Raw genomic sequence first — 23,694 nt, forward strand, 5'->3', positions numbered from 1 at the left:
GGGGGGCCTCGGGGAGGGCTGTACCGAGGGGCTCTGAAGGAAGCTGCGGCTTCGGCGGCAACGCTGGCTGCAGAGATCCCGCGCCGAACTGCGCTCCCCCCCCCCCCATCGGATAGCCCCCAGCCCCTCCCCCAACACCTGCCAGTTAACTTGAACTTCTCATAGTTACAGGAGTTAAAGCCACTGCGCCTAGTGCCCGGGAGGGAGAACCGTCCACACGAATCCCACCGGGCCTCCCGGCTCTTGCTCTAAATCCACCCCAGTAGCCCCACTTCCTTCCTCCTCATCTTCCTCGGTGCCGCCCCGCGGGGGAAGGGGAGATACACGCCCGAACTTCCGCGCTTTGAAATGCAGGGGGTGGGGGAAGGCGGGGGAGAGGGGGTCTGGGGCTGGAGGGATTCTCCTGCCAGGTTTAAAGGCGTCTCTGGAAAATTAGCAAAACTGAGTGGTGACTGGGAAGCCAACAGTTTGCGAAGCAGGGAAGCAGGCAGGGCCGGGGTGAGGGAAATGAGCTAGAATTGATAAGGACAGCTCCCGCCTCTGCCGAGTCCACTGAGCTGGTCCTCACCGCGCTCCGCTGCACTTTCCCGGGAGAAGAAAGGGCTTTATCTGCTCCCTCAGACTATCAGTCTAGGAGTTTCTCGGGGCAGCACGGCTAATCGAAGGGGTCCCCAGCTTTTGGAGGGCGAAGAATCGCCCGCCCGCACGCCTGTCGTGTCCCCGTTCCCACCCCCCCAAAACTGGACCAACTGCGAAAAGCAAAGCTGCGGGCGCGAGTTGACCTGGAAGCTCCGCCGACGGTCGCCTCTGCGCTCTCGGGCCACCCCCCGGCTCCCCACTCCCCGGCCTCTCCCCGCCCCGGCCCGGCATGGACACGAGCCCACGGGGTGTCTCGGCCTCAGCCGCCACTTTGCCGTCGCTGCTGCCACCGCTGTCGCTGCCAAGAGCCGAGCCCGGGTGGTTTTAGGAAAGTGGGGGACGAAGTGTGTGGGCGGTGGCGAGAGGCGTAGTAGGGAGCAGAACGGGCGCCCGGACCCCAGACAGGGCCCTTCTGGTGGCGCTCACGGATCCAGCGCCTTCAGACCTCCTCCTAGGGTCGGGGTCCGGAGGCCAAGCTGAGCACTGATTGTGGTTCTTCGCCCTCCCCTCCCCTCCCCTCCACACCCGTCCCCACGCCGACCACACCCCACCCCTTCCACTACCCTTCTCCCCTCCCTCCCATCCCCCACCCCTGTCTGCCAGGTCGGAGGAGGGTTTAAAGCCAGGTGCGCCGAGTCAGCTCGCCATGTCCAGATCCGGGGACCGGACCTCCACCTTCGACCCCAGCCACAGCGACAACCTGCTGCACGGCCTCAATCTGCTGTGGAGGAAGCAGCTGTTTTGCGACGTGACCCTGACGGCCCAGGGCCAGCAGTTCCACTGCCACAAGGCCGTGCTGGCCTCCTGCTCGCAGTACTTCCGATCGCTTTTCTCCAGTCACCCCCCTCTCGGGGGAGGGGTCGGCGGCGGCCAGGACGGTCTGGGGCCCCCCAAGGACCAGCAGCCGCCGCAGCAGCAGCAGCCGCCGCCGCCGCAGGAGGAGCCGGGGACTCCTTCCTCCTCCCCCGACGACAAGCTGCTGACCAGTCCTCGGGCCATCAACAACCTGGTGCTGCAGGGCTGCTCGGCCATCGGGCTGCGCCTGGTGCTCGAGTACCTCTACACGGCCAACGTGACCCTCTCCCTGGACACGGTGGAGGAGGTGCTGTCGGTCAGCAAGATCTTGCACATCCCCCAGGTCACCAAGCTCTGCGTGCAGTTCCTCAACGACCAGATCTCGGTGCAGAACTACAAGCAAGTGTGCAAGATCGCCGCCCTGCACGGCCTGGAGGAGACCAAGAAGCTGGCCAACAAGTACCTGGTGGAGGACGTGCTGCTGCTCAACTCCGAGGAGATGCGCGCCCTGCTGGACTCGCTGCCGCCCCCCGTGGAGTCGGAGCTGGCGCTCTTCCAGATGTCCGTGCTGTGGCTGGAGCACGACCGCGAGACCCGCATGCAGTACGCGCCCGACCTCATGAAGCGCCTCCGCTTCGCGCTCATCCCGGCCCCCGAGCTGGTGGAGCGGGTCCAGTCAGTGGATTTCATGCGCACCGACCCGGTCTGCCAGAAGCTGCTGCTGGACGCCATGAACTACCACCTGATGCCCTTCAGGCAGCACTGCAGGCAGAGCCTGGCCAGCAGGTATGAGACAACAAAGCGGGGGGGGGGGGGGGGCGGCGAGAGGCCGGAGGGAGGGGAGGGGGCAGGCAGGAGGGGGATAGGGGTGGCCCGGGCGGGAGGCTCAGGCAGGCTGAAAACAAACGAAAACAAACAATTCAGACTGTGTGGGGAAAGTTGATTTGAGTGTCCCTGAAAGGTCAACAGGAAACTGGCCTCACAGCTTCCCCGAGCGCTAGAAAGCCCACGGTCTCAGTATCCCCAGAGCCGGAGATGTGGGACTTGCGGGCTGAAACTGACAGGCAGGTGGGGTCAAAGGCCAGGCAGTTAGAAGTACAGCTTTGGAGCCCTTTTAATCCAGACTTCCCTCTACATCTCAAAATATGCTTGCTTAAGAAAAAGGATTCTGTGATGAGAAGTCCCCACCCCGCTCCCCCTCTTTCCTGCCTTGGGCAAGCAGAAGTGCCAGGCGATGCTCCAGGAGGAAAGCTTTCATTCATTCTGACACTCAAGTTATTTTCTGTTTTTCAGCGACTGGGGTTTGCTTAGAGCTCTGAAAGGCTTTGTCTTTTAGGGTCGCTGTTAGAAATTCTGGCATCCCATACCCAGGCAAACTTTTCTATCTTATGAAAAAGCAAAACCTTTCCTTACAGCAAAGCAAGAGGATTCGGGGTGTCAGAGTGAATCCTGCCTAGCAGTTCCCATGTCAAAGGGAAGCACGGTTGAAAACTGAGAGGAGGGGAAGGTCATCTAGCTGCAGTTAGGTCTGTGCGCCTGCTCTGAAGTCACAAAGAAGTTGGAGAGTTGTTATTGCTGTTGATGTTGCTATTTGGAATGTATCCCCTGTGTGTAATGAACGTGGGATTTCTTGTCAAAGTGCAGAGAGAAACAATGCCTTTGAAAAATGCTGCTGAGATTTAAAAAAAAAAAAAAAAATGTTGGAATTGACAATCATGTTTTATTGGCTCCAATTTTAAATGCCTTTTTAAATAAGCCCTAGCAGAGGGTTGCTTTCTCTCTTTAGAAAAGAGAAGCAGTATCTTCTCAGTTTCTCATGATAAAACATCATGATTCCAGATGCCAGGCTATCCCAGCCTAACCCACCTAAGTGCTATGTTAGAAAGTACAAGATTTAAGAATCCACTGTGGCCTTTTCCCACTCAGAACGATGTCTTAAACATGGGGTCCACTTTCTGCAGTCTTGTGGAATTAAATGTTTATTTTTTCCGTCATAATGTTTCTACCAGACCTAGGTAACTAAAGTTTTAGGAAACTGGAAGATATTCTCTACAGTTGTTTAGGGAGCACTTGTATTCAGGTGAGGCCCACGGGAGGCATGGGAAATCTTGAACTTAGAAATCTTGTAAGTTGATTTTTCTGCTATTTGGAAGAAATGGATTGTAGTGTCAGAACATGACAGTTAAGACAATAACACAAACGAGGATCCAAACTCATGTGCTTGAATAGTGAACACAGGAGTCCAAGCGACAGGAACATGGAATGTATTTTTATTTTGTAAGAGTTCCAATTTGCCTAAAGATCAAGATGGTAAGCTTAATGTGACGGGCAAATGTTACCACACCAAGGAACACTGGTGATCAATATTCTGTTATTTTAACTTTTGTGACTTATAAATGACTTACAAATATACTTAACTTAGCATGTATCATACTATTATGTTATAGTCCTGAACATACATTTATTCATATTTTTTAAATGTACAATCTAGTATAAATTCAGAAACCCAGAAGGATAATAAAATTAAGATTGAACTTGTTCTAAGAGTAAGTTGGGGAAATAAGCATTATAAATTTGATCCAATAAATAAGCTTGAAGTCCTCAATGCACTTTTACCTGATAAATATGTCCTAGGTTTCAGTGTTGGAAGAGTTGACTTTCAAAATGCAAAATCCTTTTCCCACCTTAGTCTGGATTCAGCATGCCAGCTGGGGCCTGCTGGCTCTGTCCTGGTGGATGGCTGATACCAGGCTGCCTGGCTCTGTGACGACACCGTCCAGCTTCACTGGGCCATATCATTTGAAGGATATGTAGTGGCATCTGACCACTGAATGCTTACAAGTGTCATGGATGCTGCAAGAATCTGATACTTCTGCAACAGGAAGAAAACTGTATTTTCCTTTAAAAGCGGAAGATACGGAAAATAGTTCATGTGAACCTATTGTTGATCTCAAAGTAATATAATTTAGACTTTGTTCCATTATTAGTAACTGAAGCATTTTAATTTTAGGGACTAATTACATTATTCTAATTTTAATTCACAGAAAGAATGCAAGAATACCCATCAAGATCTTAACTTAAATGTAGACAAAAATGCTGTAAGTTGCAACCAATAGTATGATATCAGCCCATTTGTTACAGCATCAGAGCAATACAAAAATGTTCTCTCAGCCTTACCTGTAGTCTAACAGAGGGATAAATGTGTTAAACAATTGTTTTTGAAATTGCATCACTTTTTATTGAAGACAGTTGAATGGAAGGGCATTGTATTTATTACTTTTTATCCACCTGTAGTCTAAATATGAAAGAGTTCCTCAGATTCAGAGAAGGAGTTGAAAAATTTAAATTGGCCCGTCTGTTGGAATAAGTTCAAAATACAAGCACATAGAATAACTTCAGAAGGAATTTACTTGTTTAAGAGTACATGTTATCTATAGAATGTAGGGCTATTAATATAATAACAATATTTTAAATATTTTTTTAAATTATTGAGTAATTTTGAATTTTTATTAAGTCTAGAAAAATAAAGCAAGCCAAGCATAGAGACTTTATAAATATGCAAATTAATTTAATTTTTGTCCTAGTTGTTTAGTTTTTCTGATTATGACATTTATACTCAGACTCATATTTTATTTTAGCAAACTAAGCATTAAGGATATTAAAAATAATAGACTTATTATCTTATTAAAATATATACATAACTAATTTAAGACCACAGGACTTAGATGGACAAAAATTAAAATATTTTGAAGTTTTATTTCTTATTTTCATATTGCTTTATTGCAAGAAATGGGACATTTAAGAAATAAGTTTTGAAAAAGTTTCTGGGAAAGTCATTATTAAAGGCTTCTAAAGCAAAAAAATTTAATAAAGTGACATGACATGCAACATTTAGTGCATTAAAAAGTAAATATCAAAAGACTTGTAGTGTAAGTTTAGCTTAAGTAACCCAAAATGTTTTTTTATTTGTATTTTTTAAATTTTTATGCATAATTTAGTAACTGTCCCAAATAAATCAAATTGGACTGGATTAATTAACTTCTCTTTTACATTTTCATTGCACCTCCCACAATGTAACAATTAAATAAATGTTTAGTGAAAGTTGAAGGAACAAAATTATAAAATAAGAAAGCCTCAGTGTTACATTTTACCAAAAGTTCTCCAACCTATGTTACTATTGCACATAACAAAAGTCCATTGAACCTCCTCCAGGAGAACAACTGTAATAGAAAAGCATTCATAAAAATAATTATATTTTTAAAATATTTTATTGCCAGCTGTTACAGTCCTGTATACGGTCCTGTATTGAAGTGTAATTTTCAAGAGATTATATTTTATAGATGATAAAAGGCTACCTTATAAAGATTTCACTTTCTGCAAAAGTCTATTTAAAGAGTTCATATAAATTAATGTAAAAATCTATTTAAACATCAGAAATACTAATTATCTATTTGCTAAAATGACTTGCAATGACTAAAAAGCCGTTAGAATTCCTTAAGGCACAGTTTTGATTCCTGGTTTTGGTGCTTAGAAAATGTTTCTTTAAGTGTAGGACAATATTTTCTATTGATTCCCTTCCTAAGACCTGAATAACAACCTTAACAAAGCAAACTAATCTGGTGTCCATGAATCCTCTAAATTGTGATTTCCCTTTATGTCAATTTGATACCCTCAGATAAGAACTTGTTAGGTAGTTAGATTTTGTATCAGAAGTCACTCAACCATTCAGAATACAATTTGTTTATTATCTAAAACAGGGCCATTGATTACAAAATTATATCACAGATATGGGAGCCAGATAGTTATATCCTACAATCAAAAAGCAATTAGAGTAGATATTAGTGCATTGCATTGGCTCAGAGGACTTACTGACAATAGTGGACATGTTCAAATTTTAACTCATCTTTGTTTTTTTTCCCCATACTTATGAACACATTGAGGCTCACTCATTACCTTAGCTAATTTCTAAGTATCTCAACTTTCTTATCTTAAAAATACAGTGAAAAATGTTACTTTACTTACAACAGTTACTTCATACCAGGTGATATTCTAAGCCTTTTACAAATATTAAGTTATTTAATGCTCATAAGAGCCCTAAGGGATGGCTACCATCATTTGCTTCATTTTATGCAAGGAAAAACTGATGCACAGAGAAGTTAAGCATTTTGCCCATGGTTGCACAGCTGGTAAGTGGTAGAGCCAAAGTCTGAGCCCAAGCAGTTGTGGCTCTTGAGTCCGTGTTCTCATCCATGGTGTTCTGCTTCTTACTATGAGCCTCTATATTCTATCATATAATCTGGTGATTGACCCTAGAGTTATATGTAGGTTTCAGCCTTCCCTTTTGGAAAGACATTTGTGAGGGTTAAATTTTAATGTATCTGACTTTAAAAGAAGTTAAGGAGATGTATTATTCTGGACCAAAGGTCAGCTTTTTTGTTTCGGTAAAAGGTCAAATAGTAGTTATACTTGGCTTCAGGGTCACACTAACTCTGTTGCAGCTACTTCACTCTTCCTTGGTAGCACAAACACAGCCATAGACAATATGTAAATGAATGAGCATGGCTGCGTTACAATAAAACTTCATTTGTGAGCATTGAAATTTCATGTAATTTTCACATGTTATGAAATATTATTCTTCTTTTGATTCTTTTCCACCATTTGAAAATCTAAAAACCATTTTGTGTTGGGGGGGGTGCTGTATAAAAACAGGAGGCAAGCTGGATTTGTTCTGTGAGTCATAGTTTGCCAAAACCCATTTTAGGCACTTGGGATACATCAGTGAACAAAATGGACACAAAATTTTGCCCTTATTCTAGTGGAAAGAATCCCTCTGGTCTTCTTGCTTCTGTTTGGAAGGAATTCAAATCTAAATAATTCTACCATGCCAAGTTAAAATTTCAGCTTTCTATAGTAAGACTTAAGAATTTGAATAGCGACCCCAGGAAGGTAAATGGTGATTAATTAAAACAGTGAATGCGTTGCTCATTTTTTTCCAACATACTGGATATAGAACCAACTAACATAGATTGGTCATTATTCAGAATAGGCTTTAATATCATTGATATGGTATTTTAATGATTTCCAGGAGGAAAGTAGAGGAACCAGGTACATTTAACACACTGCTTTCTGAGATTGACATGTACATATCGAATAAACGAATCTAGGCATATGAATGAACATGTGAACAATTATTTTTCTAAATGCCAACCTGTATCTCCAGCTGCTGTGATCAAAGGGCATTCTTGGCAGGATTCCTGACTTCTAAGTGAATCAGCTGGATTGAGTATGTCTATAGAACCTCCCTGCCTTCTCCAAAGTGGGTAACCTCTGGAGGAGCGTGAGTGCTGCTGTGGGTTTGGCTTATGTGTCTATCTCCCCCACTAGATCAAGTGCCTGGACTTGACCCCAAAGTGTGAGTTCAGTATGAATGAGTATTGGTCTTAGATATAATTGTGGTGGACACTTAGGATTTGTTTCAGTTTCATGTGAATTGACAAAGCCAATGAAAGATAAAAATGGAGGTAATTTTAAAGATGATTACATACACACACACATACACGCACACAACTGCTGTTTGCCAGTAATAATGGTACCTATCACTAATTGAGCACCTACCATGAGTGAGCTTGACATATTACTTACATTCTTTCTAGTCCTTTCAATCTTTTTAAATATTAGACAGTTGAGGCTCAGAGAAAATAAGTAAGTTGTCCAATTATCTGAATAATGTTGAGTTGGGAGTCAATTGTCATCATCTGAAGAATAGTCTCTTATTATGAGTGCATATTGTAAATATGGCCTCTATGAAAAGCAAACTCCAATCTACACCTCCCATATCTTTGTTTTACCACAGCTCAGTAGTGATTAACAGTTCCAAACTTCTAACACATCTTCAAACCACCCAACCAATGAAGAAGAGTGAAAGGAAGAGAGTAGAAAGCCCAGATTTTTTCCTACTGGTCTACCATACTCAATTATTAGTTCTGAGATTAAGGGCCTAAATAATGAGATTGCTGAGATTTATCACTATGATACTGACTTACTAAAAATAAGATGAGCCAATATATTTTAAATAAATCAATAAAAATAAGAACTTTTCAGCTTAACTTTGAAAAATAATTGTGAAAATAAAACAAACCAAAACAAAGCCTTGGAGCTTGTATTGGAACCAAGAGATTCCCCCCAGCCCCCTAGATTTCTGTGCACTGGAGTCCTAGAGAAGCTATCAGCTTTGTTTCTGTGAAGACAAGAGAAAACTCTTCACATTGGTGATACTTACAAGTGATAAATACAACAGGTAGAAGCCAGAATTATAAAAATACTCGTATGTTTTAATAACAGAAAATAAGATTACTCTAATTGAAAATTTATTCTGCTTATCTTTTGTATCAAGAAAATCATTTTAACATTTGCTACACTGTAGTGTTTATGCCTTCTGTCATTCGTTTGGAATTTCAGAAAATATATTCAGTGCTATGTCATTTCCATTAACATCCAAGATAATTCTTGATGCATGAATTACTAATGATGATTTCTCTTAAAAAAAAAACCAAACAAATAAGCACTGTTATGATATGGGCAGGACAGTGAGTTAACCAGGGGAAGGACTCTCGGTTGTAACATATAGTGAATATGTCTATTTTACTGTAAATATCAAAAGGGCTTATTTACTCACAAATATTAATGACAACCAGGTTAGAACTATTTGCAACATAAGAAGTAAAGCAGAAAGGCACTAGAGAAAGCTTACTGTAGTTGGGAAATGAAAATAGCAAATATTTGTGATAGAAAGAGAGAAAATAAATCAAACGGAAGTAAAAAAAAAAGAAGAAAAAACAGCAGTAACAAAAATGCAAGGAAATATGGGAAATCAAAAAATTATTAAGATAGAAACCATCTGAAAAAGAAAGAAAAAGAGAACTAGTAGTAAAGGAGGATGGGGAAGAAACTTCTAGAGTTTGGAGAGTAGACGCTCAATATTTGTTGGACTAATAAGCACAAATTAAGAAGCATTTAAGTCACTACATAGTGAACATATAATTTGCAGAGTTATAGACAAAGTTCCACTAAAAGGAAAAAAAAAACTCTTTTCCTCAAAAGAAAAAATTTTTCAACAAGAAAAAAATGGTCAGTCATGGACCCTTCACTCCTATAATTTGATTCAGTTCAATAATTATATATTTGTAATCTGAGTTAAGATGTTTTATAAATAACTTTTTGTTCTTGTGCTAGATAATGCAGTAGCTTCAGAAGCATCAGGGTTTAAAGGGGCAGTCTGTTATGCCAACAGGAGGAGATGAAAATGTAACTGTATTCTTCGTAAATCTTGATTCTCAGTATAATTAGAGCTGGCAGCAGACCTGAGAAACAAGGGGACCTTCATGACCTTGGGCAGATTTTCTAAACCCATGCCCATGGCCGTGCCACTCCCACGGTGGGAATTTGGGGTGATGCGTCGAATTTACCACTAACAAGAAGTTCTGCCACGGAATATCCCCCAAACTTGTGTTGAACATGTATAACACACCAAACTCTGTGCTATGCTCTGAGATACAGAGTGAAGAAGACAGACACATTCGTGACTTCATGTGGTTTACCATATAAGGAAAAAGTAAATAAGTACACAGATTAATCACACTGGTAATACATGCTATAGATTGGAAAAGTGCCATTTGCTGGGAAACGGTATAACACAGTGCTGTAACCTTGTCGGAGTGGCCAAAGAGTTCTTTCTCTGGTACCTTCCAGGGGCTGAAAGAAGGTGTGTGTGGCCAGAGATTGTGCAGAGAGGGTTGTCCAAATCATAGAAGAAGTTGTGGGCTCTGCTAAGGATTATCCACTGCATGGATGAATTCCATATGGAAAAACCAGCATGCTTTTATACTTGAACTGAGTAAATGATCAATACTGTATTGGAAACACTGCCACCTTTGAATTCGTAAACCTAAATGTGTATCTTAGCTCTACTTTAGCTGAGTCCCACATCAGTAAAATGGGTTAAGAATTATTGTTCACCTTCCTGGGGTTTTGGTAAGGATCAGCTCAGAACGTGAAAAAACTACAAACAGAAAGTGCTAGTTGTAATTGATTTCCTTTTAATTTTAAAAGATACACTAAGCAAAGTGACCTGAATACGTTTTTGCCCATCTAGAAAACTCTTGAACATAATTTGTGATTTCACTGACAGCACAGAAATAGTCAGACTTCTAAGGACCTAAGAGTGAAGTTGGAGGGACCCGAAGGTGAACACAAGGTCATCAGAAGGAAGTGGGAAAATCAGAATTTTTGATTGCTCTCAGCAATTTATATTTCATTCCTGAAAATGATGGCCTTTTTAGGTATAAGAGTCTCCATTTCTTCCTTTCACAGAGGAGAGTCCCTCCTCTTTTTAATCTCATACATTCGATGTAGGACTCCGTTTGCTGCCGCTCGCAGAGCCTCTGGCGCCCGTGTCTGGCTCTCTGCTCCCACAGCGCCTGCGAGCGGGTTGGTGAGTTACACCTGCGCTGGGACCCGAGCTTCCTCCGAGCTCAGCTGGGCCACCGTATGGAGACTGGCTCACTGGAGGCTGCAGAGAAGTGAACTGAAGAATTACAGTCGGTTTCACTTCCCTGCCTTATGTGCCTTCAGGTGCCTCTGAAGACAGACGAGGCCAGTGAAATGGAGAGGAGGACGAAGAGAGAAAGACCTAGGTTAGAGAAGAAAAGAGTCCTTGAAAATATAGAGGCATCGCTGAAAGATGCGGAGGGACAGATGTGTTTGCGTGTCTGCGTGCGTAGCCCCTGACACTGCGTACTGTGGGCTGCCAGCTTGAAATTTTCTGTACGGTGGCTTCTGAGAGGTGTTTTTATCAGCTAAGGGTCTATTTTGCGTGTGGGTGGGGCCGGGACAGTCAAAGATTCACAGTCTGGCACTGAGTGAGGAGTTACTGGGTTGGGAGGGTCAATTTTTCGCCAAAAAGAAAATAGTCGTATTTTGTAAATCCTGCTTAGAACAAAGCAGCAGACTCTGTGTGGCCCTGATTTTTAGCACCCCTCAGAACCAAGCACACCGGAACATCCTGGGCAAATGGAAAGGATTAGAAGAGGGAATGGAAAATCTGTGAGTCAGAGAGGGAAACTTCGAAGGAAGAACTTTACTGCTTTAGGATGCACACCAGGACCTCAGCACTTCCTACCCCATATGCATTAACAGCGGGCCATGGGTACTGTGAGGGATTCCCAGCCAATACTGGTGTGTTATAGAGGCAGAAGTGTGGGCCTCCTAGCAGGGACCAATTTGGTGGATTGGTTACTATGACAACTGTACCACTACTGTCAGTGGCAATTCCTATAAACTCCCTGTCTTAAGGTTTTCGCAAGGGTTCACTCCAGAATAACATCTGTAGGTACAGACTACAGAGTAAAGCTAGGAGATATAGGTATGGAGAGAAAGAGAATACGACATAATAGGAGGTACAGATAAAAATGTTATGTTATAGTGCAAATATCTTAAACAGTTCTATTGCAGAGTAATTAAGACCTAAAATTCAGACAGATGCAGGTCAAATCCCACCTTGACCACTTAAAAGCTGGCTCTCTTTGGGGAATTTACTTAATCTGTTTTCAGATTGCTTACCTCTGAAATGTAGATAATGATACCCACCTCATCAGGGCAGTTCTGAATGTTGGAAGAATGTATGTACTACACTTAACACAGTACGTGACAGTAAATACTTAATCATTGATAGCTTTTATTTTTATAGGAATAGTTCTGTTTATATCCAATTTGCCTTTCTGTTCACTTGTTAGGACTCCTAATTCCATACAGGATGTTCATTCTAGAGCCGGAGTCTCACAGTCTGAGTTCCAAGTGCTGCTCTGATAGTGATAAGGTTTAGCTGACAGTGTCCATTTTATCCACCTTTGAGTAAACTACAGAGCTGAGACCAGTCCTGAGTCTGGCCCATTCCCTTGTTCTATCCATGTCAGCAATTGGAAAAGTTAGAAAAGCCTTTGTGGATTCAGGTTGAACAGCTTTTTTGAGGTGTAATTTACATCCAACACAATTCACCCATTTCAAGTGTACAGTCCAAGGAGCTTTAGTATATTCACAGTGTTTGCTACCATCACCACAATTAATTTTAGAACATTTTTACCACCCTCTCCAAAAAGACCCCATACCTATTAGCAATCAGCCCCCATCTGCCCCTGCCCCTTGCAGGTGTAGGCAACCACTAATCTACTTTCTGTCTCCATAAATCCATAGATTTTCTTATTCTGGACATTTCATATGGAATATGGCATCATGCAATATATGGTCTTTGGAGCTGGCTCCTTTCATGTAGCATAAGTTTTCAAAGTTCATCTATGTTGTAGCGTGTAACAGTACTTCATTCCTTTTTATGGCTAAATAATATTCCATTGTATGGATAAACCACACTTTATCCATTAGTGGATGGACATTTGGTTTGTTTCCACTTTTTGCTATTATGAATAATGCTGCTATGAGCATTTATGTACAAGTTTTTGTGTGAACATATGTTTTCATTTCTCTTAGATACATACCTAAGAGTGGAATTGCTGGGTCTTATGGTATCACAGTTAACACTGAACAAATGTTTAACTTTTTGAGGAACTGTCAGAATATTTTGCAAAGCATCTGCACTGCATTCTCACTAGCAGTGTATAAAGGCTCCAATTTCTCCACATCCTCGCCCACACTTAATACCTGCCTTTTTGACTGTAGCCATCCTAATGGATGCGAAGTGCTATCTCACTGTGATTTGCATTTCCCTAATAATGCTGAGCATCTTTTCGTGTGTTTATTAGCCACTTGTATATTTTTTGGAAAAAAGTTTTTTTCAAATCCTTTGGCCATTTTTTTAGTTTGGTTATTTTCTTTTTCTTATTGAGTCGTAAGAGTCTTTTTGGCATTTTTAGGAGGGCTTCTTATGGTTCCTAGATCACAGCTGGGGCCACCTTCTGCAGGAATTGGGTGTTCCATTTGACAAAAATGAAAATCAAATGCATGCACATGTACAGTGGAGAATTCTCTAGATACTTTTCTAAGGCACATATGTCATTAAAATTCTTGGTTTTTAGTGTGGCAGAGGAAACTATCTGTGGTTGATTTTGATGTTGTTTGTGTTCTTCTTCATGTGATTATTTTGGCTTTATGTTGATTTAGGCATTATATTCCTCAAGTGGTAGTCTGCACTTGGTGTAGCAAATCTTTTATTCAAAGAAAAAATATTTATTACTCAAGTTATTTATTTACATTGTCTTAAAGGCACATCAGACATTTTTATTCAAACTATGTTTATACAATGATTATTTTAGGGAAATGAGGTAAAATTCTTTGACTGCCAAGAAAATGATGACTCATAAGAACCACTGAAGAAGAAGAAGAAATTTTTTAATAAAACCTGAGAAACAGATGCTCTTATTTGAAAGGGGATGCAAAAGTGTTCCTTGTGGGGATCAGCAAGAAACAGCACAGCCCAGAATTTTCAGTCACGGCTGACATTCAACTGAGGGCTTCCCTATACGTATCACGAAGGCAGTTTTTGACATGGAAAAGCTAAGTTCATCATGAGAATAACTTGTCCGGTTTCATCTTCCTTTGCTACAGTGTCCTTGCAATTTTCCTTAGGGACAAAAAATATCTACTGCTCTTGACAAGAAATTACTTTTACTACTCTTAGTAGGTTAGGTTACTTCACTGACTTTTTTTTTTTTAAGTTTTTAATTTATTCATTTATTTATTTTTGGCTGCACCGTGCAGCATGTGGGATCTTAGTTCCCTGACCAGGGATTGAAACCCAGGCCCACAGCAGTGGAAGCGTGGAGCCCTAACCACCGGACCGCCAGGGAATTCCCATAGGTTACTTCACTAACTCTTGCTTTGAGTGTATGGATGTGGCAGAATGTTCAGCAAATCATTTCCTAAGCTTAATGTTTATGCTTCCGGATGGAACAATTTCTATTTTGATTATGAATCTCTTTGAACAATCAAATTCTTGCTTTCTGTTAAAAGATTTACATGTCTATTACACGACAAAGAAGACTTCAGGCCACCATCATAGATCTGAGTGCAAAGCAGTAGAAATTTTAACGTGGACTTCTTATCTGGCTATTCAAAGGGACAAAGTGTTATTAAAAGCATGTGATAACTTCGTAGGTTTTAGTAGCACTACCACCAGATCCCAGGTAAGCAGATAATTGCCTAAATTAGTCACTTTGTGTGTTTAGAAGGCAGGCACCTTCTTCCCTCGGCAGAATTATAGAGAAGATACCTAATTCAAGGTAGTCAGTTCAGAACCCTGAGAAGCCCAATAAACTTCAACTGTCACTCAGACAGTCTTATATTCAAAATTTGGAACGAGAAAGCAGACAAAGCAAAACTGAAATAGTGAAACACCACTTTGTTGCACTCAAACTCAAGATCTGTGCTTGCTCCAGAGTTAGGAAGCAGCAAACAAAACCAGCAGCAAGCAAACATCCATTCCAAGGAAGGGGTACCCCCTGTACAGGAAGAAGCCCCTCAAGTCTTGCATCAGCCTAGTCAAACTGAGAGCCCAGGTTCCAGAACACAATAGTCTTTTTGACCTAGAAAGAATAGTCTCACCTCAGAAAGATTTTTCTGGAGACTGCTTCCCATTTTTTATGGCAAGGAAACTTTAGAATCTCAGAGCATGAGAAACATTCAACATGTCTGAAAGCACAAAGAAATGTATGTCTGTAGCTTTACAGACGCTAATTAGAGTCTGCCACAAAAGCTTATGGGAATCACTTCTCTCCTTTATCCGTATCTGTTCTTATCCCTCCTGGTTGCCCTCCCTTCATTGGAACATTGCTAACCGTTAACATTTACTGCATGTGTAAGTAGCAGAGCACCAAGCAGAGGAGGAGATAAGGAGTCTGCCTCCCATGTTCCAAATTCTCCATACGGTGAGTGGTCGGTTGACTGCTATAAAGTACAGCTGTCGTGTGGTGAAATTAAGATGATCCTTTCTTAAAGCAGTCGTGCAGGTTTTGACCATTGAAGCCTCCTTCTCAAGTGTCAATCCCCAAAAATGAGTGTGAGAGTCATTGTCATCGTTCTGCCCTGTGTTCCTGTCGGCTGGATAGTTCTGTTAAGGACTGTATTAGTCCGCTCAAGCTGCCATAACAGAATAAATATGGACCAGGTAACTTAAACAACTGAAATTTGTTTTCTCACAGTTCTATTCTAGAGGCTGGAAGTCCAAGATCAAGATCCAGCAGGGCTGGTTTCTGGTGAGGTCTCTCTTCCTGGTTTTCAGACAGCTGCCTTCTCACTGTGTGCTCACATGACCTTTCCTCTGTATGCAGAGCTGGGGGGTGGGGTGGGGAGAAGAAGAAGGGAATCTCTGGTGTCTCTTCCTCTTCTTATAAGGACACCAGTTCTATTAGATGTGGGCCCCACCCTTATGACCTCATTTCACCTTAACTACCTCCTAAAAGCCCTATCTCCAAACACAGTCACATTGGGAGTTAGGGCTTCAACATAAGAATTTGGAGGCAACACCATTCAGTCCAAAACAAGGGCCAAGAATAGAACACAAGGAATTATAAAACAGGTTCGAGGCACTAACTGAAATGTTACTTTTCAACTAGATCTATACAGGCAAAATTATCTAGGCAGATGAGCAATTATCCAAGTCAGCAATGTGTTGATAGATCCTCCAATAATACAAACCTAGAAGAGAAAAAAAAAGTACAGATCTGCTTTCCTCAGCCCCATAAAATCTTGCCTAAATCAGTAGTTCTTTGAAGAATCAACCATAGAGCTTTTTTACTGAAACATATCTTCCCTAGTCCTACCCAGAGATTCTAAATAGATTGATCTGGAACATGGACCCAGGAACCTGCATATTTAGCAACTTCCTGGGTGATTTTGGGACCACACTGAGAAAATCACGAGACTAAACAGATGCTTCTGTTTTCCAATTTGCTACATATCTATGGACGATGGAAGAAAATACTGATTGCAATTTACTGGAAGATAAGTTTAAGGAAAATTTATTGCAAAACTAAAAGAAATCAGATTCACTGACATGAGAAAAAGGGAAATGAGTCTTAGGGAAAGTTATTGGAATTACCGGACTCTAGGGGATTTGCTTCCTGATGATGAAATTTGGGTACCTACTGCGCTAGAGAATTATCAGGATAATTCAAGCCACACAGTATAGAGTCCACAATTCAGCTTCAGAGAATGTGGTGAATTTTCCCAGAATAATTTGTTTCTGCCTGTCAGAGATCTGATGATTGAAAAGGACAGTGTCAAGGATTGGCTGATCGGTGAGTCTCAGAGGCTTCTGCAAATTCCCCTTCCTGGGGAGACGTTGGAGGGCCTCCTAGATCCTGCAGATCCCTTGAGCCAGGGTTTCCTTTATCACTTAGCCCCTCCAGGGTTGGTGAAGCAGCAAAGAACAGAAAGAACTGGCTCCCCTCAGGGAGGGAGAGGAAAAGAAGAGGAGGATAAGAAATTCCTATTTCACCCAGCGCAGCGGGGTGTCCCTGAGCTGGATCCCACAAGCTACACCTCATCGTCTCCACAGCACACACCCCAGGCCTGCCTCAGTCCCTCACGGCTTCTCTACCCCAAAGTGAGGATAACTTTCATTTATCTTAATCCCAGGATGGTTTCATACCATTATTCTTTCCCTAAAAATAAATTCTGGGCCCATGTAGAAGGTATCAGCTACAACTCCCTTTTCTTGAAGATGGATACCTATTTATTGCCATGAATATTCCAAGAGAAGCATGGGGTAATACATTCAGTTACTAACTAACTTTTCTCCCTATCTCTCTGCATGACCACTCCTGCAGTGACGCTCCAACTGGCAACAGCCTGCCTGGCAGGAGGCTGGCTCCTTTTACTCAGAACGAGCTTCCTACTTTCCCCATGAGAAATCTTTCCCTGGAGTTAGAGGAATGGATAAAATCAGTCTCTAGACCCATGAGGTGTCAGTCAGGCCATTGTCCCCTCATCCTGAATGGCTGAACTTCTGTTTGGGGAACGTGATTTTGTTAAAGATTCATTTTTACTGTTAGGTCTTGGACTGTCAGATACAAGTAATTTCAGTGGGAGGTATGTGACATCCTGAACTTGGATTTTCAGCGTCATCATGTGATCTTGTGTCTTTCTGCACTTTGTCTTGTGCAGCAGGTACCAACATTTCCCCAGGTCAGGAAGTCACTCTTTTCTCTTCAGAAAGGCGGCCAGATGGGAGGGAGAGAGAGAGAAGTCTCAATAATGAGATTGGTTCTCAAGAGGCAGCGTAGTCTAATAATTGGCCTTTATTAGGGGTTTAAACGCAGGCATTACTTAGGAGTCCATCACTGGCATGAGAGTGATGCTGTATCGCTTTTCGTCACTAGGCCACACAGAGCTTGAATAGCTCCTTGGTGACAGGCTGCACGGAACCACTTCTCTCTTGAGCAAGAAGAAGAGTTTTTTCCTATTACACAAACATTGGTGTCCCTGCCAGCGTGTTGGGTGGCATCTGTGCTAGTGAGTAGGGAGACCCCGAGTCCCACTTGGAGGCAGGATGGATTAGCCGAAGAGGTCATACTTGCCACACAACTTCCTCCCAGGAATAGGGAGGATTAATGAGATGCTATTCCCATTGCAATTCATGCTCCTCAGAAAGTCACTATGTACTAGGTATTAGAATTAGAGATTATATAGGTAATCACGCAAAGAAGATATTCAACTACTTCTAGTTACCAAAGGAAGCTTTAATCTAGGAGGTTGGGAAGAGGGGGGGTGTGGAAATGCAGTGAGTATAAAGTTGGCTGGAAGCCATTTTTCCTCATGAAGCAAAGGACCAGGAGTGAAGTGTGAAATGCTATGTACAATATAAAGATAGACCCATTCTGGCTTATGAACTAAGCCTTGGGGAGGCTTACATTTCATGGATTCAGATGAGGACCTTAAGACACTTTTGTCATATCTGCCTCTGCCATCATGAACCCGTCTACAGCTTTGGTGTTCAGAGAAATGTAGCAAAAACATCAGCAAACTACCCCACCTGCATGCTGGGGGACCCGGTGACATTCTGAGTTCAGTATGTGTCAGTGAAGAATTGTGGAAGAATGTACTAGTGTGCTACAGGGGCTCGGGTGAGAAGTGAAGGAGTGGGAAGATGGTTCATTACAATTGTAACATGCAAAGCTCCAGTCATTCAACATGTTGAGCTTCTCATGGTCAAACCTATAAGAAGGGGCCAAGTTGAAATGTGATTAGGTTTTCAGAGTCACAGGTTTTCAGAATGTGACCAGGGTTCAAGATTTTAAAGTCCTGGTTTCTTCCATTTACTAGAGTGTGTCCTCAACTATGGTTTACCTGCCACTGGTAGAATGTGAGACCATTTCAGATGGTACACGAGAAACCATTTTTAAATTTATTTTAATCGTTAGGTATTACTATATTTTAACATGTATCAGAGATAAAACACAGTTAACCCATGAAGCCCATGATTCATAAATAAAATTGCTAGAACAATGATTCTCAATACCGGTTGTATATTAGAATCACACAGAAAGCTTAAAACGATTTTTAAAAAACACTGATGCTGGGTCCCACAGTAGATCATGAAATCAGAATCTCTGAGAGGCGCCCCGACCCTAAATATTTTATAAAAGCTCTCCCAGGTGGTTCTAAAGAGCGGCCACCATTGGGAAAGACTAGAACAGACCGGGATGAAGCATTTTAAAGTGATGAGTTTTAAATAAAATATTAAGTAAATAATATACGGATCTGGCAAAGATCATTAAGGTCCTGTACTGTGCTAATAACTGAAATTTGGTAAACTTCCCTCTATCGTGGGTAGCTCCCATTCTGGGGGACAACACTGATACTAGGTAGCAGGTTAGATCTGGGCGTTAATCAACAAGACTGTCTGTTCTCCAATACGTCACCTTCTGACTCTTCCACACTTTGGTTCAGAAACATGGCTTTTCCTCTTTCCTTTTTGCCTTTTGACACCCCCATCACCACACCCACTGACTGGACCTTAAAACAGATGAGGAAAAAAAAGGATGATAAGAATCTGTAATGACATATATCTGGATTAGTGGGATTGCAAATGACTTTGACTCTTTTCACCAGTTCGTTCTTTTATTCATCATTTCTTCATTCCCACAACAAGCATTTACTGAGTACCTATGTAGTACTAAGTCCTTTTTGTGTTTAACTATACTTAGAATTTTTCTCAATGAGCCTGTGTTGTCTTTATGATCAAACGAATCTTAAAGTTACTTCCATTTTAGGAAAACTAAATACTGTATATGACTGACCATTCTCCACTCACCACGCAGCCAGACTCCTGGTGGGAGAAAAAGTGTCAGAAGATGGAAGCAAAGAAATTTTCAGCCATTCCTGAGAATCACAGAAGGGTTGTATGCGAAAGCCCTAGAGACATTTCCTCTGTGAAATGGAAGAAATAAAACCCATCCTGAGGCACTGGAAAAGGTGCCCAAACCCTTTTTCCTCTATTCCTTCATCTGTTAAATGGGGATAATGATATTTTATGTTTACCTACCTCAGAGAGGCATTACCAGGTCTATTTAAAGGCTCTTCTGATGAAAGCTGCTGTGTAATTACCAAGAACAGCTATGATAAAAAAAAAAAACCTAAATACAACAGCCAATCAGCTGGAACAAGTTCTCCAGGGAGTTTACTTCTCTGGAAAAATTGAAGAAAGGGGTAGCAGCTCTCCTCTGGGGACTTTTGGGTACCCTTCTAGCTGGAAGTTTAGGGAAGGCTAGCTGATCTGGAAAGTCTCCTCCTGGCTACTGATTTGGGATCTTTCTCTGTTTACTTTTTCCCCACGGTCTAAGCAGTTTCCATCTGAAATTCCTCTTTCAAGTTTTTCAGATCTTAACTCAGAAACTGTTTTATCCGTGAAAAGAATCTCAAGCAAGGCACTTAACCTATGACAGAGAAACAGAGAGAGAGTGTTTGAGAGAGACAAAGAGAGAGAGAGAGACAGAGAGACAAAGAGAGAAAAGGGAGGCTATAATGTAGAGGATATGTGCATTTTATTGAGGATAAGTAATGGGGAATTCTTTGATAGTTTATAAAAAGAGGACCGAAGTAATTGATTGTTAATGTCAGGCTTTGCTGAAATTCATTTGACAAAGCATGTAGGGTAAGTTAGATGGGAGCAGAAGCTTACAAAACAAGGACATCACTATTAAAACAGCTCAAGAGAAAGGCAACCCAGCTGAATCAGGCTACTGGCAGTTTGGTTGAAATGAAGAGATATATTTTTTTTATATTGGAGTATAGTTGATTAACAATGTTGTGTTAGGTTCAGGTGTACAATAGAGTGATTCAGTTATACATATACATGTATCTATTCTTTTTCAAATTCTTTTCCCAATTAGGTTGTTACAGAATACTGAGCAGAGTTCCCTGTGCTATACAGTAGGTCCTTGTTGATTATCTATTTTAAATATAGCAGTGTGTACATGTTACAGCTCTAGAATCCATAGGATTTGGTACAACATTGACTATAGCAGGAAAATGAGGGAAGAGTCAAGACTACCATAAAATTTGGAGAGTTGGATATCATAAGGTTTGGGGACTTCCTTAACAGAGAGAGATGGCAGCCAAGAGTGAGTGGGTTGAATCTATGAATGAGATCTAGACCAATGCCATTGTAGGAAGCCCAGTGGTTTTATATTTTTGCTAAACTTGCTTGTGCAGTAAATATTCTGACTGTTTATAAACAGTGAACCTATGGTACCTGAAAAGGCTTCTAATCAATAAAAGAAAATGTCAAAATTCCAAGATGGATTTTCAAATGAGTGCTTTGTAAGTTTAATAATTATGCATAGTAATAACCATTGTCATTTATCGATTGATTACTATGGGAACTACATACATATTTTCCATATGCAACTCAGATGTCAGCTGGTGGCTTTTCAGTTCCGGTAAAGAGCTGGTGAAATTGTTGCAAACTCCTTCAATCCAAAGGCCTGTGGAAATCCAAAACCTGTCTTTGTCTCTGTGAATCCCCAGGGCTTTACATCTTCCCTAATTTCCCTGCCTCCGGATCACTACCAAACACCACTGCTGTACCACCAGATGTGAAATTGCATATTCACTCACCGCTTGTATAAAATGCTAAGCCATCATAGGGTTAGCAAAGTTTACTGAAGTTGGAAAGTCGTGGGAAAGAGGCATAACTTCTTCCATTCTTCTCCAGCCTCTCCCTACTGGATCATGTTGGGAGCATCAGGTTTTGTTTTGTTTTTTTTTAATAAATTTATTTATTTTTTAGTTATTTATTTTTGGCTGCATTGGGTCTTCATTGCTGCGCATGGGATTTCTCTAGTTGCGGCGAGCGGGGGCTACTCTTCGTTGCGGTGCGCGGGCTTCTCATTGTGGTGGCTTCTCTTGTTGCAGAGCACGGGCTCTAGGCGTGCGGGCTTCAGTAGTTGTGGCTCGAGGGTTCCAGAGCGAAGGCTCAGTAGTTGTGGTGCACAGGCTTAGTTGCTCCGTGGCATGTGGGATCTTCCCGGACCAGGGCTTGAACCCGTGTCCTCTGCATTGGCAGATGGATTCTTAACCACTGCACCACCAGGGAAGTCCCGGGAGCATCAGTTTTTGTCTCCCCTCACTGTGCAGAGACATTCATCTTTAAAGGCAACAGCAGCACGAAGTGCCTTTCATTGGTTGAAGAGACTAGCTCTAGAAGGTGATTTTGTTTACGAGTTGCAGCCATTTCTTTTCCAAATTATGCTTAAATGACTTCATTTAACCCTCACAACATTCCCACTTTACAGATGAGGCAACTGAGGCTTCAAGAGGTTGAATACCAGCCCAAGGATATAAACATATGAAGTGGTAAAAAGAGAACTTCAGTCCAGGTCTGGCTGATTCTTAAATTAAAATTAACTTAGCCTTTGAAAGATGGAATAATTATTATCTACCCCCATTTACATTGCCCCTTCAAAACTGCTTAGTTTTTCCATTACATCTTTGTTTAAAAAAAAAAAATGGCAATACACCTCTGAAGACCATATATGGGGAATTACAGAGTAAAAATCCCAGTATTTATGTATCATTTCAGAGAGAATGAGTTGGGATGACTAAAATGTCTAAACCATGGAAATGTGATGCTATTACTTCTTAAGTAATAAAATTTGGATGGGGACATGGGTTACTCGCTTATCAAACCTGCAGATTACACAAAGGAATGGCTATACTTAGGATGATGGCGATGAGGAGGAGGAGGATGGTGATAGACGGCATTTAATTAGCACTGCTATAAATGCTTTGCATATATTTTTTTTAATCCTGAAGATTAAACAAACCTATGCCTTAGGTCTGTTCTTATCCCAGTTTTACAAACGAGATTCATGAGGGCAAAGAAGCTAGCCCGAGGTCACTCATCTCAGAAGAGCTGAAGCCAAAAGTCTCACCCCAATTGTGAGACCTACACTCTTAACAACCAGGCTGTCCTGCTTGGAGAATCGTGATATTTCCAATAGATGTCCCCACTAGAATGGAAGTAACTGCCATGAAGAACAGGGAATTTATTCCTCTTGTTCGCACCATGATCTTTAGTGTTTAGAACGTAGCAGAAACTGGAACATAGTAGAAACTCAATTAATAATTGCTAAATGATAAATTAATTGAAACAAAGTGTCTCAATCAGTAGAGGATAGAAAAGCATTTAAAAAGGGTAATGCATTGATATTTAAAATACTTAACTAGGAGAAATATAGGATAGGGAAAAGCCTGACTTGACAACCTGGGTTGGTTTTTTAAAGACAATCTGTATTTGTAGTCAGCTGGAAGCTGTATAGGAACCAGCACTGCATTGTGGCAGCTGAAAGACCATTGTGATTTTTAAAAAGCCTTAAAAAAATACATCACATCACATATCAATATCATATTTGTTATATTGTGTACAGTTCTAATAAGGTACATTGAGTACATTTTTAATAAGGAAAATGGAAATTTTTTCAGAAAGAAATGGAAATTTTCAACATGCTAAAGAGAAGACATATAGCAACTATCTGCCATTATCGGAGGTGCTGCCATGACAGCACCTTGCTCTTTTTCTCTGAAAGACTTTGGCAGATTCTCAGCTCAGCATAAGGAGAAAAAAAATCAATCTAACACAACTGTCCAACAACTTTCCACAACAGAGTGCGTTTGAAAACCTAAGGTCCATTTCATTACAAATTTCCAAATTAATAAGAATACTTATAAAAAAAAACTATTGAAAGGATTTCT

The 23,694-nt window shown here is 41.4% G+C and overlaps 1 protein-coding gene across 1 annotated transcript in view; it reads left to right on the top strand.

Moving 5' to 3' along the window:
* The window catches only part of KLHL14 (kelch like family member 14), a 122,794-nt gene that overhangs the window by 21,922 nt on the left and 77,178 nt on the right, over positions 1 to 23,694 (top strand). The window contains exon 2 of the mRNA XM_082416113.1: positions 1,243 to 2,220. Within this exon, the coding sequence (XP_082272239.1) occupies positions 1,286 to 2,220 (935 nt within the window). The 5' untranslated portion in view covers positions 1,243 to 1,285. The remainder of the gene's footprint in view (positions 1 to 1,242; positions 2,221 to 23,694) is intronic.

The sequence above is a fragment of the Balaenoptera physalus genome (genome assembly GCF_965194825.1).
Source record: "Balaenoptera physalus genome assembly, chromosome: 12".
Classification (NCBI taxonomy): domain Eukaryota; kingdom Metazoa; phylum Chordata; class Mammalia; order Artiodactyla; family Balaenopteridae; genus Balaenoptera; species Balaenoptera physalus.